General features: G+C 38.2%; 1 protein-coding gene across 1 annotated transcript in view; it reads right to left on the bottom strand.

Moving 5' to 3' along the window:
• The window catches only part of CNTNAP4 (contactin associated protein family member 4), a 268813-nt gene that overhangs the window by 87057 nt on the left and 164361 nt on the right, over positions 1-17395 (bottom strand). The window contains exons 7-10 of the mRNA XM_075277554.1: positions 10891-11034; positions 7405-7666; positions 6044-6193; positions 5201-5372 (exon numbers count right to left, since the gene is read on the bottom strand). Of these exons, the coding sequence (XP_075133655.1) occupies positions 5201-5372; positions 6044-6193; positions 7405-7666; positions 10891-11034 (728 nt within the window). The remainder of the gene's footprint in view (positions 1-5200; positions 5373-6043; positions 6194-7404; positions 7667-10890; positions 11035-17395) is intronic.

Raw genomic sequence — 17395 nt, 5'->3', positions numbered from 1 at the left:
TGCATGAATGCCTGAGGATTTGGAGCGGTGTTTTGGATCATTGTCTTGCTGAAATATCCATCCCCGGCGTAACTTCAACTTCGTCACTGATTCTTGAACATTATTCTCAAGAATCTGCTGATACTGAGTGGAATCCATGCGACCCTCAACTTTAACAAGATTCCCGATGCCGGCATTGGCCACACAGCCCCAAAGCATGATGGAACCTCCACCAAATTTTACAGTGGGTAGCATGTGTTTTTCTTGGAATGCTGTTTCTTTTTGGACGCCATGCATAACGCCTTTTTTTATAACCAAACAACTCAATTTTTGTTTCCAAAATGAAGCTGCCTTGTCCAAATGTGCTTTTTCATACCTCAGGCAACTCTATTTGTGGCGTACGTGCAGAAACGGCTTCTTTCTCATCACTCTCCCATACAGCTTCTATTTGTGCAAAGTGCGCTGTATAGTTGACCGATGCACAGTGACACCATCTGCAGCAAGATGATGCTGCAGCTCTTTGGAGGTGGTCTGTGGATTGTCCTTGACTGTTCTCACCATTCTTCTTCTCTGCCTTTCTGATATTTTTCTTGGCCTGCCACTTCTGGGCTTAACAAGAACTGTCCCTGTGGTCTTCCATTTCCTTACTATGTTCCTCACAGTGGAAACTGACAGGTTAAATCTCTGAGACAACTTTTTGTATCCTTCCCCTGAACAACTATGTTGAACAATCTTTGTTTTCAGATCATTTGAGAGTTGTTTTGAGTAGCCCATGATGCCACTCTTCAGAGGAGATTCAAATAGGAGATCAACTTGCAATTGGCCACCTTAAATACCTTTTCTTATGATTGGATACATCTGGCTATGAAGTTCAAAGCTCACTGAGGTTACAAAACCAATTTTGTGTTTCAGTAAGTCAGTAAAAAGTAGTTAGGGGAATTCAAATCAATAAAATGATAAGGGTGCCCATACTTTTGCACCGGTCAAATTTTGGTTTAATGCATATTGCACATTTTCTGTTAGTACAATAAACCTCATTTCAATCCTGAAATATTACTGTGTCCATCAGTTATTAGATATATCAAACTGAAATGGCTGTTGCAAACACCAAAATATTTAGAACAAAAAATGATTAAGATTCATAGGGGTGCCCAAACTTTTTCATAGGACTATATATATATATATATATATATATAATAAAAGTATTAAAAATTCAAATCAACCCATTTCCCTAGAACACATATAAAAGTATGTAAATACTGTGAAACACATACCGTACATGTTAGGTATCCCTGTGTCCAAAATCGCCTGCTCTACAAATCTATAAAATTATTTTTATACTGTACAGTATTTAATAAATGTTATTTTTTATATTTAGCAATATATGTGAATTCCTCTTTGAAAAAAATAAGACACCCTCTGAAAATAAGACATGGCACATCTTTGGGAGCAAAAATTAATATAAGACACTGTCTTATTTTCGGGGAAACGGTATGCAGCAAAATAGCATTGTGTTATGTACACTTCAGTACTGCAGCTCCCATTTACTGACTCGACTTGGCTCTAAGATGATACACTGCTCACACTGACCAGTCACAGACATTTGAAGAGTGAAGTATGAATGTTATATCTTCTAGCCAAACACATACACAGTAAAGAGAATACAGTTTCAATTTAATAACCCGGAAAAGACCACTGTAGGTTGTAAAAAGTGTAACTGTAACTGTGACATTGCAATTTGCTGTTATGTTGTATATCAAATCTGTAGCCTTCAGGTTACATTTCCTTACTTTATCAAACAATAGATTTTTAAACTACTGGGTAATTGTTTTCCTAGGAGACTTGTTACATCGTCTATTGAAAATATAGAAAGTGAAAAATCAGTTCACGTTACAACGATTAAAGTACTGTGCTGTGCAGAATATCAGCTAGATGTCTGATCATCAGGGCAAGTGGTCCAAAGACACCATAAAAAACCCTTACGTTTAAAACTAAAATGTGAATTTAACAAGGACATAGTGGCTTTCTAGAAAATTCCCAACCATTATCAAACTGACTGCATCATAAACTCCTCAGGATATGAGAAGTTTTTCTGCAAATGTCCAATTAAAGTTCTAACTCCATATCTGAATTTGTATCATTCTTTGAGCTACTAAAACAACTCAGTAAGAAAAATGCCATCTGGTCTTGAGAATATAAACACCAGGCCTCCATTCAAATGATGAAGAAGGCTGTGCAGAGAAGCAGCAGAAAAAAACTTCATCACCCCAGATACAACAAGCATCTGATTAGAATCTTAAATGTATTTTGGAGAAAATATTTGTCAAGCTTTTCCATTAAGTTACTATACTATGCTAACATTTTACAAGAAAAGATTCAGACCTTTCCTTTAACCCCCCCCCATATCTAATTACTTGCACATTCATGACATATGCACCTAAAAAAACAAGTCCAAAATATGTCTTCTTTACCATGAGAACATCAATAACCTTCATTACTACTGTTACCCCTTACTAATCATTTCCCCGCACTAAACTCTCCCCTTTACAATATATTCTGAATGCAGTAGCCAAGCTTTAGTCTATATGCTACACTGATGCCTCTGGTCTGTGCCAGTCGCTGCACTAGTTGCCAATTCACTATAAAATATCATTTAGACTTACCACTCTCATCGATAAAGCTTTCCATAGCACTGCACCTCCCAGTATCACCTCCCTCAACTCTGTCTACCACCCAACTAATACTCTCTGTTCTGCCAACCACTTAGTATCAACTATTATTAGACTCTCCCATCTCCAAGACTTCTCCCAAGCTGCACCAGTTCTCTGGAATGCAAATCTCTGGATTTGTATATAAAATGGAAATGGCTGGTGACCAGCTCATACAGTTTTATTTATTAGTGTTAGTCACTGTATAAGCACTTTTTCCACTTCTGTCACCCCTTCTTCATCATAGATTGTAAGCTTTTGTGAGCCCTCACTCCTATTGTTTGAATTCGTTTATTACACTGTGATGTCTCACTTTGTCATTACATGAACCCTATGACTTGTAAAGTGCTAAAGAATATGATGGAGCTATATAAATACAAATTTATTATCATTATAAATGTATGTACATATACTGTATGTACTTATGTCTGCCAAATGTGTGTGGTGCAACCCCTTCCCACTATCTAACTGCTCAAATATCACAGGGATCAGTGTTATCTATCCTTGGCAGTTGCATCATGAGCTTGCCTATGAGTTTCAGTTGGGTTCCTGCTTCTTTAGTGAGGTACAGTGGCAGTGTCCATGCATTCTCCATGATGTAGTGCTCATGATAGATATATATTATGGAGTGTTATACATTAAAAGCTATCGCTATAACACAACTATAAGAGTTTTACAACTAATTTCTCTAGAAATTACTTTCTGTACTCTTCCTGCCAAATTGTCTTCCAGCTATGACATGCTTTCTAAAGGCGGCATTGCTGACCTTATCTAGTCTTTGATTGTATATTTATGCGAAAATGTCAGTATGGTAGAGAAGCTAAGTCACAGTGTCACCCAGCTCGTAACGGCAGTGCAAAATAAATGAAACATAATGACATGAATCTTCTATCAAATATATGGTTTCATGGAAATTCTTAAGGCTAGACAAATCTCACTTTATGTGACAGATAACATAGATCAGGTACATCTCTGTACATTCATTTTCAAGAAAAAATTGAGAACATTTCTATAACTGAGAAGCCATGTACTATTACCAAGTACAATCAACTCTAGAATGAAGGCTCATTTCTCGCAATTTTTTCCAAAAATCCCATTCAGGCTAAGGCCTCATGTTGGGGAAATGTAATGCAAGGCAATGAAAATTAATTTTTTTCTAGTATTAATAGATTTGTATTAGAGTTCCCAAAACAATGTGACTTTCGTCCAAGTAAAGTTTTCTTATTGTATTTAGTGCTGAAATTTTGTATATTCTTATTTTGGGGGTTTTGTTCCAGGAAGACTATGCATATTACAGATATAGAGATAATTAATGACAGTATGTATTAACATGATACACTAGTCTAACAATACATGTAATAGAAAGCCACTCTGCATTAATAGCATCTCTCACCATCTGTCATGTTACAATTGCTACATTTTTATAAACACTCATTCATCCAGTGCCGGCCTTAGGGGTGTTATAACACTTATGTGGTCCCACATGGCACATTAGCTGTCTTTACTAAGTGAGTCACCACTGATAATGATAGCACGGACTTACAAACATAAAAGCAAAAACAAGGGAACCATCAGAGCTGTCAAATGACAAACATTATCAGAGTCTGAAAGATACTATTCACTACAAAGGAGTCCATTGGGTATAAGTCGGGGATTTCATTTTTGATGAAATATGTGAAGGAGACAGAACATAGCTTAATTTGGCAAGATTAGTTAGACCTTTTATAGAGTTGGACGAGATTTCCTAATAGTTGGACATTGTAAATTTAGACTAGTCAAATTAAAGGGGTTATTCAGGCAAAAATAGACAACCCCTTTAACTTTTAAATTAGCCAGGGGCAGTGAAAAAAATGTAAAAAATGCATTCTCAGCTGTCCCCGATGCTCCGGTACCCTACCAGTGTATTCTGTACCTTCTGCTGAACGGGTCTCTTCTGGAGTTCCGCTGAAGCCACTGATTGGCCTGTGAGTGGTCACGTGATGACTGAGGCCAATCAGTAAAGGGCCTGTGATGTCATGATGTCCTTCCCAGGAGAACACCAGAGCATCGGGGACAGGTGAGTATGATTTTTTTTTTTTCTAATTTAAAAATGAAAGGGGTTGTCCAATTTTGCTTGGAAAATCCCTTTAATCACTGTGGTTCCATCTGTATGATAAATCTGATGCATTTTTACACTGTGAAGTCTGGCATTATATCAACAGTTGGGCTACTTTGGGATAGAAACTTGCTTCAAAATTTGTAACAATTTGTCATCTTACTTCATACCCTTTCCTTGCAAAGCAATTCCTCTTTTCCATGAAACCAAAGCCACCAAAAATCAGAACAATTTGGTCTAAACTTAGATGTCCCAAAATGCACCGATTTGTATCTGATTGTCTCAATGTTTTTGTGCATTATGTACAGTAACTATATGGTACACCATAAGGTGGAGCATCAATATGAGGATCTACACGTTATGTATATAGATTTACAAATAAAAGTCATAATTAGTGAAATAAACATAAAATCCTTACCTGTCAATGATACCGCATAAATCTATTTGCAGCTCACTGAAATTACCAAGAATACTCTGCTGTACCTGAATAAGATCAATCACTTTTGCACCAATGGAAATTAATTTCATACAGCCCAGGAAAGTACTGACAGGTTTTATACATTCATGGGGCATACTGTTGTTAGAACAACCTAAAAAAAAAAAGAAATTGATAATTTTTAAAAGAAAATACTTGAAGATAAGTTTATTCAAGAAGTCATTAGAAATCCGCTACATATATTTGAGGTTACAAATTGACATAACATTCTATCATTTAAGTACCATACAATAAATATAAGGCTAAGTGCAGGTTTAAACTTTCTATTTGAAATCATTGAAAAGAAGTGGACCTCTATTTAATTTTAATCTTTATTATTATTATTATTATTATTATTATTATTATTATTATTATTATTATTATTATTATTATTAATTATTTAACCAAAGGTGGGAACAGTGATAAATTAACAACAAACAAAAAATCTCTACTGACCCATTTAGTTCCCTACTGCTCCCGCTCTGACACTGGTATATCCAGGCAATCTGTGTTTCCTCTGCTATATGGATGATGTGCCTATATTCCTATCTGACCACTCCAGCCAATCTCTGGTCTTAGATGTCTCATACTATATACCATGGTGGTAACCTGGGTATATGGGCATGTCATCAATGCAGCCAAGTATACAAAGCCCTATGTGGCGCCAAGAAGTAGTGACACTGCATTATAGCACTATTGCAAAACTACAACATCTTTGAAATAGCTAAAGAAACATGTAAGGTTCTTTCTTGGTTTGAACATCACATATAATATAACATATTTTACCTCCAAAATAGTAATTCTCTGTCGTTGAAACTTGAAATGGTAAACTCATAGATAAGCTTGAAGATCCATCATTATCTATGATAAGATTGACGCGATTCCTTTTAGCAACAAGGGAAACATAATGCCATTGTCCATTGTTAAGTTCGAAACCTGTAAAATCAGCATAACCTATTCATCAGTAATTTCAAAAATATAGAATAGTAATATTAAGCATATGAATGTATAAATCCCAATTCATTGTACATAGCATCAATGAGTAGAAAATACCAAATCTAGTAAAGAAAAAAAAAAATCTGCCCTAAATGTGAGACATAATCAAAAAAGTACAGTAATTACAGTACATTGTAAAAAAAAAAAAAAAAACAAAAAAAAAAAAAACAAAAACAAAAAAAACTAGATTTTTTTTTTATATGGAAGCCATGATAAATTTAAAGAGTAAATTTACCCTAAAGTTTACAGTTCTCCCTTCTGCACTGCAAATTTCCCCATTGTGGTTTTGATATATCACAGGCCTGTCCCCCAGGAAGCCAATGGTGCTACTGACTCTGTTCTAGCCCCCCTGATGCCTGTTCACTTGCACAGGACAGGTGACCATTAAAGTGGCTGCAAGGGTCACATACCTAAATATTTGCAATGTGACTATGTGAATGGAGACATCATGTCAGTAATAAGGCTATGTTTGGCTACAGTGGTCGCAGTAAAAGTCTTCAGTGGTAGTAAAAGAACACCAGAAGGATGGGAAAAGAGGCAACACTAGATTTCTTAGAGATAGGTGAGTAAAAAAAATTTCTTATTTTAGGCCATTTCATTTTACGCAGATTTGCCAGATTGCAGTGCACCTAAACCCTTGTGATGTAGTGGAAATACCTGTATCAGAAATGGTCTAACTATTGGTACCCCCTACCTATTCATACACTTCAGGTTTCCCATTGAATATATTGACTTTAATGCATCTATTCACATAACTGTAGTTTGAAGAATCTGTGAAAATGGATTTTAGGTGTACACTTGGGTGTAAAAAAAAAAAGCATTTTTTTTACCGAGCGCTTGGCTCTGCCGTGTGAATGTGGACTAAGATCAAGATAGTGGATACCACTATTTTTCAACTCTAAATTTTAGGAGAATGGATTGAACTACTAACTAGATTGTAAGTATAAGCTTATTATTTTATATTAAATTGTCTATATCTGTCAGTTAAAAAATAAATACAAATCTCTGAATGGCTATGAAGTTTTAGTGGACTCTTATCTACAGACACCTTTCCCCTTCTATCTACACACTTATGGTCCTGAATATTTGCTATTACTGCAATCACATTATTTTAAGCAAACCAATATGGATCATATGAATATTATTTATACCTGTAACAGTGTCCAGATACAATTTGCCGTTTTTGTAAAGACTCATTTTAAGCTTTCCATCTAAAACATATAAAACAAACTGGAAAGGAGCGGTGCTGAGCTTAGTAGCAAACAAAAAGCCATCCCTGTTCCAAGTACGGAAATAAAAAGAGACTGCAACTTCTTCTTGCAAAGTTAATCCTGGCAAAACCAAATAGCTTTGTGAATTTAGAAATGTCACTGGAACCACCGGAGGCTCTTGACAGGAAAATGAAACATTTCCCTAGAAAACCAAAAATAGCTGTATGATTCATCATATCACAAATAATAAAAAAATGTGTCTAAATGACAGTGCCTCTAATACAATAGGTTTTACTTTAGTCTATTAGAAAGACAGGTATACAGGAAATGCTTATGTCTATGTTTATCTAATATTCACATTATCAGTAAACATATATAGAGATACAAATTCATTGTGAAAGCCTTTGCTTGTGCAGTTTACATATTTGTCATGTTTGTACACTATAACAAAAGAAAGCAGAAGCACAGTTAGTCTTAACAAATCTTAAACAAATATTCATGTCACTGTTCTGTGTCTAGATACCCTGGGAAGGGCAATAGGGAGTAAGTAAATCAACATAAATCCAAATATTGCGAGAGATTTAACAGGCAAAATGTGCCAGAATTATGTGTCATTTCGGCCAAAAAAATGTCTCGCATGCTGTGCACCACATTTATCAAGTGTTTACTTTTAATCTGAGTTCATAAAATTTTAAAAATATAACAGAAAAAGACAAAAACAAAGCAATGGTGTAGTGCCACACAGGCCTCACCTGTAAACAAAAGGACGGGGTGAGCCCCAATCCAGCGTTTTGGAACATGCTTCTGGGATGGAAGGCCCAGAAGTACGGGGCCATGAAAACAAAGGATTTTGGGGGCAAATAAACAGACAAGGAGAATGCATAAAGGGAACTGCATTCAGGAAAACACATACTGGAAAAGAAAAAGAAGAGATGGTGGGGGGATGTAACAGATGAAGGGGGGGGGGGGGGGGTTACCAGCAACCTCCTCTAGGGGAAGTAGAGAGAGGATGAAAAGGTAATACTACAGTGCCTACAAGTAGTATTCAACCCCCTGCAGATTTAGCAGGTTTGATAAGATGCAAATAAGTTAGAGCCTTCAAACTTCAAACAAGAGCAGGATTTATTAACAGATGCATAAATCTTACAAACCAAAAAGTTATGTTGCTCAGTTAAATTTTAATAAATTTTAAACATAAAAGTGTGGGTCAATTATTATTCAACCCCTAGGTTTAATATTTTGTGGAATAACCCTTGTTTGCAATTACAGCTAATAATCGTCTTTTATAAGACCTGATCAGGCCGGCACAGGTCTCTGGAGTTATCTTGGCCCACTCCTCCATGCAGATCTTCTCCAAGTTATCTAGGTTCTTTGGGTGTCTCATGTGGACTTTAATCTTGAGCTCCTTCCACAAGTTTTCAATTGGGTTAAGGTCAGGAGACTGACTAGGCCACTGCAACACCTTGATTTTTTCCCTCTTGAACCAGGCCTTGGTTTTCTTGGCTGTGTGCTTTGGGTCATTGTCCTGTTGGAAGATGAAATGACGACCCATCTTAAGATCCTTGATGGAGGAGCGGAGGTTCTTGGCCAAAATCTCCAGGTAGGCCGTGCTATCCATCTTCCCATGGATGCGGACCAGATGGCCAGGCCCCTTGGCTGAGAAGCAGCCCCACAGCATGATGCTGCCACCACCATGCTTAACTGTAGGGATGGTATTCTTGGGGTCGTATGCAGTGCCATCCAGTCTCCAAACGTCACGTGTGTGGTTGGCACCAAAGATCTCGATCTTGGTCTCATCAGACCAGAGAACCTTGAACCAGTCTGTCTCAGAGTCCTCCAAGTGATCATGAGCAAACTGTAGACGAGCCTTGACATGACGCTTTGAAACTAAAGGTACCTTACGGGCTCGTCTGGAATGGAGACCATTGCGGTGGAGTACGTTACTTATGGTATTGACTGAAACCAATGTCCCCACTGCCATGAGATCTTCCCGGAGCTCCTTCCTTGTTGTCCTTGGGTTAGCCTTGACTCTTCGGACAAGCCTGGCCTCGGCACGGGAGGAAACTTTCAAAGGCTGTCCAGGCCGTGGAAGGCTAACAGTAGTTCCATAAGCCTTCCACTTCCGGATGATGCTCCCAACAGTGGAGACAGGTAGGCCCAACTCCTTGGAAAGGGTTTGTACCCCTTGCCAGCCTTGTGACCCTCCACGATCTTGTCTCTGATGGCCTTGGAATGCTCCTTTGTCTTTCCCATGTTGACCATGTATGAATGCTGTTCACAAGTTTGGGGAGGGTCTTAAATAGTCAGAAAAGGCTGGAAAAGGAGATAATTAATCCAAACATGTGAAGCTCATTGTTCTTTGTGCCTGAACTACTTCTTAATACTTTACGGGAACCAAACAGAATTCTGGTGGTTTGAGGGGTTGAATAATAAATGACCCTCTGAATAAACTTTTCACAATTTAAAAAAAAATTAAACAAAGAAATAACATTCTTTTTTGCTGCAGTGCATTTCACACTTCCAGGCTGATCTAGAGTCCAAATGTCACAATGCCAAGTTAATTCCGAATGTGTAAACCTGCTAAATCTACAGGGGGTTGAATACTACTTGTAGGCACTGTACATCAGTAGAAGAAAAAGGAGAATTCAGTGGAATCTTGGAACACCACCCAAGGCTGCAAGAGCGCCTCAAACTTGGAGGGGTCAGTGGAATCCTCCGCCACCAGGGCCTCCATTCTCTTTATTAGGATAAGCTCCTGTAGAAATTCCACAAGAGAGGGCGCAATAGTGCTCCGCCAGTGTCTGGGAATTACGTTCTTGCAACCGTGAGAATTTATCAAGTGTTTAGACACTTTTTAGACATTGCAAATGGGGTATGGCCTGGTAGGAAAGGACCTAGACTCCAGTTGCTTCACAATGCGCCAAAAATTTACCAAAATGATCTGATATATTGTTAGACCAGACAGTAAGTATAGCAATATGCTAGATTTATCAAACAGCATCAGGCAGTTTCAAATATCTAGCACAGCCTAGGACTAGTATCATTTGCACTTAGACAATATTACTAAATCTGCTCCATTGATTGTAGCTAAACAATAGTCTAGAATAGTACCACAAAATATCGCCACCAAGCATTCATGTAACAGACTGTAATCATATGGCTATGTTTCTCCTTATATAGACCAGCAGTATCTCATAGCCAGGAGCAATATACAATCTTTACAGTATCTTTTGGTTGTGCCCAAGCAAAGGAATAGAAAGACTGATATGATAGATAGATAGATAGATAGATAGATAGATAGATAGATAGATAGATAGATAGATAGATAGATTTTGGAAAAATGCTGTCTAACAATAGTTTTAGAAAGTAGTCCTCCAGTTCATTAGTATTCTAGTCCATATCATCACAAAGCTATGTATTTATTACCTCAATGTGGATTTGAGGTTTATATCTCTTGGCCAAGTCAGAGATGTTTAAACCATTATAATAAAGATTCTCAATGCATCCATGGAAGTTCTTCCGCAGCAGTGATGCTGATTTTCCTTGTGATGCGATCCCTCCAAAGCTAAGCTTAGAAGAAAATAAAATCAATATAGCCATTAAGCCAGTTTCTATAGTGTAATACAAAATGGTACAGTTACATTCTTAATTGAGCATTTAATTACAGCAATTTCTTTGAGGTTTTCTTAGCATTCTTAATGCATTTTCTTTTTTCTATTCTCCACATTTCCCTTTTATTTTTTTTAGCATTTAATAACTTTATATATTGTTAGTTTTTGTTTTATTTTTATCAGTCATTGACACAACTGCTGCGTATTTTCAATAGTATTATGCTAAAAGCTTGTTTAATATGACAATAAGCAAGCAAACAAAATAAATCTAACAACTAGAACACAATCTTAAGATGTATGTGAGTTTTGTAAGTAGGAATTAGTCATAACTTACAAATACTGCATGCACTATTTTGTTCACTATGGTCAAGCTCTGCATTTGGCATATAAGTCAGGAAAATCTTCCGCCGTATATAGTATATCAAATGTACCCACACAGCACCTTTTTTTCCTTTTGCCTTTGTCATAGTGACAACCATTCAACCTCATTCAGTTTACTTGGACTCAGCTTCAAACAAGCCTTGTGATGAAGGAACATGATATCACTGGTCTCTTAAGTGGTATTGTTGTTCATCTGGGCTATCAAAAGTATGTTAGGAAATTATTGTCCTGTGTACACCTCTTTTTTATTTTTATGTACATTTACGGCCCCTGGCAGATGACCATCAGCTGGCCATGGTTGAACATCATGATTGGCACATGGGTACCATGCACCAAACGTTCTTCTCCCGCAGCAATTGTTCAGTGAATAGGAGCCGCGGAAGCTCAGCCGCAAAACCGGACAGAAATAGGATCTGTCTTGAGTTTTGCAGCCTGGACTCAAGGTCTGCACACAGGGCCAACAGAAAGTAGTTAGGGTGCCATCTGGGAAAAACCGATATAGCACACTCAACTATGCCATGGTCTTTTACAAGGGGCCTAACAAAGAGAATATACCTCGCAATACCATACCTCTGTCACACAATCTATACAGATCCTAAGAAATGAAGAGTCATAACTGAAACTTCATATTGAAATGTGATATATTTGCTTTTCAGATCCATCATGTTTGCAGCAAATTCAGTTGTCGATTATATGTTCACAGTAGTAGGGACAATTTGTACTAATTTAGAAGAAAATTACAAGGAAATTTTAAATGAACAATTATCATTGAAGGTTGAGGTAGCCAAGAAATTCTAACAGCAAAAGTATTATAAATAGAAGTATAAAAGTGAGGTATAAAAACACCACATGGTCCATCTACTCTGCCCTAATAGCATTTCCTTTTTATGTTAGGCCAGGCATGTGTTTATCCCAACTATTTTCAGACTGTGCCCCCTTGTTCTTGTGTTTATTATTTATAACACCCCTAACTTGTTTAAGTTAGCATTATGGCTCCTTCAGACTCAAGTTTGAGCAAGAATTACTCTTGTGACGTGCCATGATTTTACAAGAAGGTAATATTCCTTTAGACGGGGGCCCCACGTTACGTAAATGCCAGTCACTGCAAAGTGCCCATCTGCACGTTGCAGAGAAATATGCACAGCAGACACACTGGGATTCCAAAACCGTTGAAGTTTTAAAAATCGCAGCAAGTCATTTATCCTTACGGAAACGCTGGCGCTTTCCCTATAGGTATAATTGAAGCTGAAAGTCTTTGAAGCAGAAAACCTCTGCAGACTTTATGTGAAAAGTGTTCTGGGAAAAAACACAATGGTTTACCGCTACAGTTTTTCCCTCAGAGCTTTTTTTTTGCTTTGGCCCACTACGTGGGGCCTTGGCCTAAAAGTTAAAAATAGATGTATTATTTTACTCAGTATGGTTGGCAATGATTCAAGTTTTATCTTACCTTGACTCGACAAAAATAAAATGCTTTTTTGCTGCCAACAAAATCAGCCTACAAGTGCATTGGGGTTGAATCCAATTTGCCAGATTTACCTACACGCTTCTATAAGTGGTCTGGAAATGCTTCCAAACGCTGTCCTTTTATCTGATAATGACATTTCCATCTTCTGTCTGCATCACAACTGTCTGTAGGCAAAACTAAAAAATTGGGGACAACCATTGATGGACTTGCAGGTTGATAAAAAGTATGATATGTTTATGTTCCTATTAAAGTACCCTACATGGTTTGGGAGGCGTTATGGACCTAACAGACTCTCTGTATCCATCAAAGTAATATTTGCATACAATTTAATACAATTATACTGCTAAATTTAGCTTAACTATGCCTGCAATGAATAAGGGGATATCGTCACTCCATAGGGAGAGACCACCAATTAGGTGTGTGGAGTCTTATTAAGCCATGAGCGCTCCACTGTGCAAAGGAACATGGGAAGAATATGAAAATCTGACTTAATTACCTAATTACATCATGGAAGTCAGATTTGCATATTCTTCCCATGCTCCTTTGCACAGTGGAGTTCTCATGGCTTAAATGACTCCACACACCTATATGGTGGTCTGTCCCTATGGCGTGACGATATCCCCTCAACCCTGTCTAAGCCTCTCACCACTGCCAGGTCAGTCCTCTCTGCACCAAGCTGATGAGATGCAAGAACAGCTGTCCTTGGCTGAGGGACTACCTGGTATAATCCCAACATCATTGCAAACAAAGGCCTCTGATAAGGATGGCATGATGTTAAAGGGAGCGCCCTCTATTGGTTTGCTTGACTGAGGTTCTGTCTTCCTAATTACATCATGGAGGACAGACTTGCACATTCTCAGTTAGTGCCCTCTATTGGTGTGCATGCCTGAGGCACTGGCTTCCTAATGACATCATGGAAGTCAGATTTGCATATTCTTCCCATGCAATGAATAAGTAAAACATATTAATTCAAGATTGAACTATCAAAAGTTAATATATTCCAGAAAATTTTTCAAAAACAACCAATGCCAAGAGTAATAGCAAAAGAGTAGGATGAGATGAATATTCTTGACCTTACTGACTTTCTTCACATTAAAATATTGCATTTTGAAAGCTCAGATAAAGATGTGCAGATTTAGTTAGTGAAATATAAGATTACATTGTTAAAATATGTATTTTTTAAAAAAATTCAAACATTTCACATTAGTCAGATTGTTTTTTTGAAAGCAAAATTTGTCTTTTTCACAGGAGGAATCAGTTGGCTATATAATATCTCGTGCCCTGTGGACATATTTTATTCCAGAAGCCATTTTACATTACATCACTCTTGTTTTTCTCTTGAGCTTTTCGTGCTCATGCCTAATGTATTATTCAAACCTTCTGTTTAAGTTGGGTAAAGATACTGTAGCTCTAATCTCATGTGAGGATGAATAATCAATTTGAGTCCGTATAGAAAGCTGTCAGCATGAGTTTCTTGGAAGTACAGTACTTACGCTACTAACATTCTATTACATAGACATATTTTCATTAATAAAAGTAGGCACAGGTCACCACGAGACACACTTACCCAAGTAGTGAAAATGAACAGTATAAATATTGTATGTTAATGTATCTCAACATGGTTATGGAGCTATAATCAAGTTTTTTCAACATGTGCAACCATGTATCAGCTATTAGCTGGCATCTTGGAACTGCTCTCATGTCTTTGAATATTGGCTCAACAATAATGCATTACTATCAAGACAATGGAGCTGCTGAGGAGACAGAGAGGTATATAATGTAGCAGTTCTAGATTCAAACTTAAACACTTGAATTTTCAGGGGTAACTGAAGTAAATCTCAATAGTCATTCTTATCCCAATCCATCAAAAGGCCCCTTAGTACAGAGATTTTGTGTAAGATTCTCACAATGGTGAGGTCTCCAGTTTTTGAAGATGATTTTCTTTAAATTTGCAAAGTATATACAGGAGTTTATTAGTCTTGAAAGAAGGCCACCCCTGCTAATGATAGGACCATACCACATGAATTCTCACATGTCAGCTTCCTATCCTATTGTGAGTACAAATAAAACAATGTGACATCATCTGTGAGTTACTCTCAAACCTAATACATGCCATTAAGGCGTAACTAAACTTTCTGGCAACTTTTGGTTTCATTGTTAGCATTTTTGTCCTACATATATTTTGTAATATACTTTGTTAACACATTTTGGATCCTTTCTGTGAAATCCTGGATTTTTTTAAACTCTTTACCTTGTTTCTGTCTCTCACTGAATGTTACTGTGTATGGGAGAATGGGATTGTGTGACATGTAGAGAAACTGAGGTTAGGGGAGAGTCACTATAAACAGTTATATCTAGGACATCATAAAATGTACACACTTGCTTTTAGTGCCATATGAAAAAGAAGATTGTAGTTTTATCTTAATTATTTCTGGGGATATCACTGGTTGAAAACACAATTTGGTTTGGGATGTTTAGATCATATATAATATACAGCTATATATAAATATCCTAATCCCAACTGTGTTTTCAACCAGTGATATCTCTGGAAATAATATATAGCACTGTAACCTTAGTGGTTTGATTTGTAAAGTACTGCAAAATATGTTGGCGCTATATAAATAAGATAAGATAATCCTTTAATAATCCCACAGTGGGGAAATTTCAGTATGTTACAGGAGCATAGTAATACAGATACAGGATAATACACAATAATATATTGCGGAAGTAGACACACATAAGATGAAAAGAGAAGATATACTATGAGTCCATAGCAGCTAAGAAACAGTAGAAGAAAGAAGGAAGACTTCATAGTCATAATCATTTAGTTTTCTGTACTGAGTGACCTTCGCTTGGTCTGATGTAGATTATACAGCCTGATCGTGGTTGGAAGGAAGGACTTGCGATAGTGCTCCTTCTCACACTTGGAGTGAAGCAGAAGGTCACTTACAGTGCTGCCAAGTGCCATCAAGGTCCTATACATGAGGTGGGATTTGTTCTCCCGCATGGAGCTCACCATGGACAGTATCATTCTGTCACCCACCACCTGTACTGGGTCCAGGGGGCTCCCCAGGACAGAGCTGGCCCTTCTGATTAGCCTGTCAAGTCTATTTCTGTCCCTGGTTGATATACTGCTACCCCAGCAGGCCACACCGAAAAAGATGGCTGAAGCAACCACAGAGTTGAAAAAGTCCCTAAGAAGTGGCCCCTGGACTCCGAAGGCCCTCAGCCTCCTGAGCAGGTCGAGTCTGCTGTGACCCTTTCTGTGCAGCGCCTTCAGGTGATCAGCCTAGTCTAGTTTATTATTGAGGAACACACCCAGATACTTATAGGTCCTGACTATCTCAATGCATGTCCCTTCAACAAAGTCCCGGTTTAAGCCTCTGTATTCTCTATAGTCACCATCAGTGATAAGGCCTACTATTGCAGAGTCATCGGAGTACTTCTGTAAGTAACAGCTGGATGAGTTGTGCCTAAAGTCAGCAGTGTACAGTGTGAAGAGAAATGGAGCAAGAACTGTACCTTGTGGTGCCCCTGTACTACAGATCACAGTGTCAGATACACAGTCCCAGGCTCTCACATACTGAGGTAGTATGTGAGGTAGTCTAGGATCCAGTTGGACAGGTGATGGTCCACTCCTCCAAGGTTCAGCTTCTCCCTCAATAGCCCTGGCTGAATGGTGTTGAACACACTGGAGAAATCAAAGAATATTATTCTCACAGTGTTCCCGGGTTTCTCCGTGTGAGAGAGAGTTCTGTGAAGAAGGTGGATGATGGCGTCATCTACCCCAATGCCCGGCCAATAGGCAAACTGGAGGGGGTCCAGAGCGGAGCACACTAGAGGGTGTAGGTGTGTCACGACAAGTCTCTCTAGGACCTTCATCAGGTGGGATGTCAGTGCTACAGGTCGGTAGTCATTGTAGCCCATTGGGTTGGGTTTCTTTGGTACTTGCACCACACAAGATGTTTTTCACAGTTGAGGTACCGCTCCCAGCTTTAGACTCATATTGTACATGTGCGTAATAACACCACACAACTGGTCTCCGCACATTTTAAGAACTCTTGCGCTTATCCCATCAGGTCCTCCGGCCTTGTCTGCTTTAAACCTCTTGATTTTCCTATACACTTGAGACTCCTTGAGGATCAGATAGTCAGATTGCAGTTGACTGCAGGTCAGTGGGGGTTGGGTCTTGGTGTGTGAGGGGAAGGTGGTTGACTGCCATGCTGGTGAAGGGAGAGTTGGCTTGGAGTCAAATCTATCAAATCTATCGAAGAATAGATTAAGCTCGTTAAGCCACTTCCTGTCACCTTCTATCTGTGGTCCAGCCTTTTTTTTATGTCCGGATATTACCTTCAGGTTATCCTACACCTTCAAGACCTTACCTTTCCCTATCTGTAGTTCCATCTTCCGTCTGTAGTTGGCTTTCCCCTCTCTGATCAGTTGTCTGAACTGTTTTTGCACTTCCCCCAGGCCA

Source organism: Leptodactylus fuscus, chromosome 1 (genome assembly GCF_031893055.1).
Source record: "Leptodactylus fuscus isolate aLepFus1 chromosome 1, aLepFus1.hap2, whole genome shotgun sequence".
In the NCBI taxonomy this organism is placed as follows: Eukaryota; Metazoa; Chordata; class Amphibia; order Anura; family Leptodactylidae; genus Leptodactylus; species Leptodactylus fuscus.
Note: the sequence above shows the minus strand (reverse complement) of the source record. Positions and strands in the feature narration are given on the sequence as shown.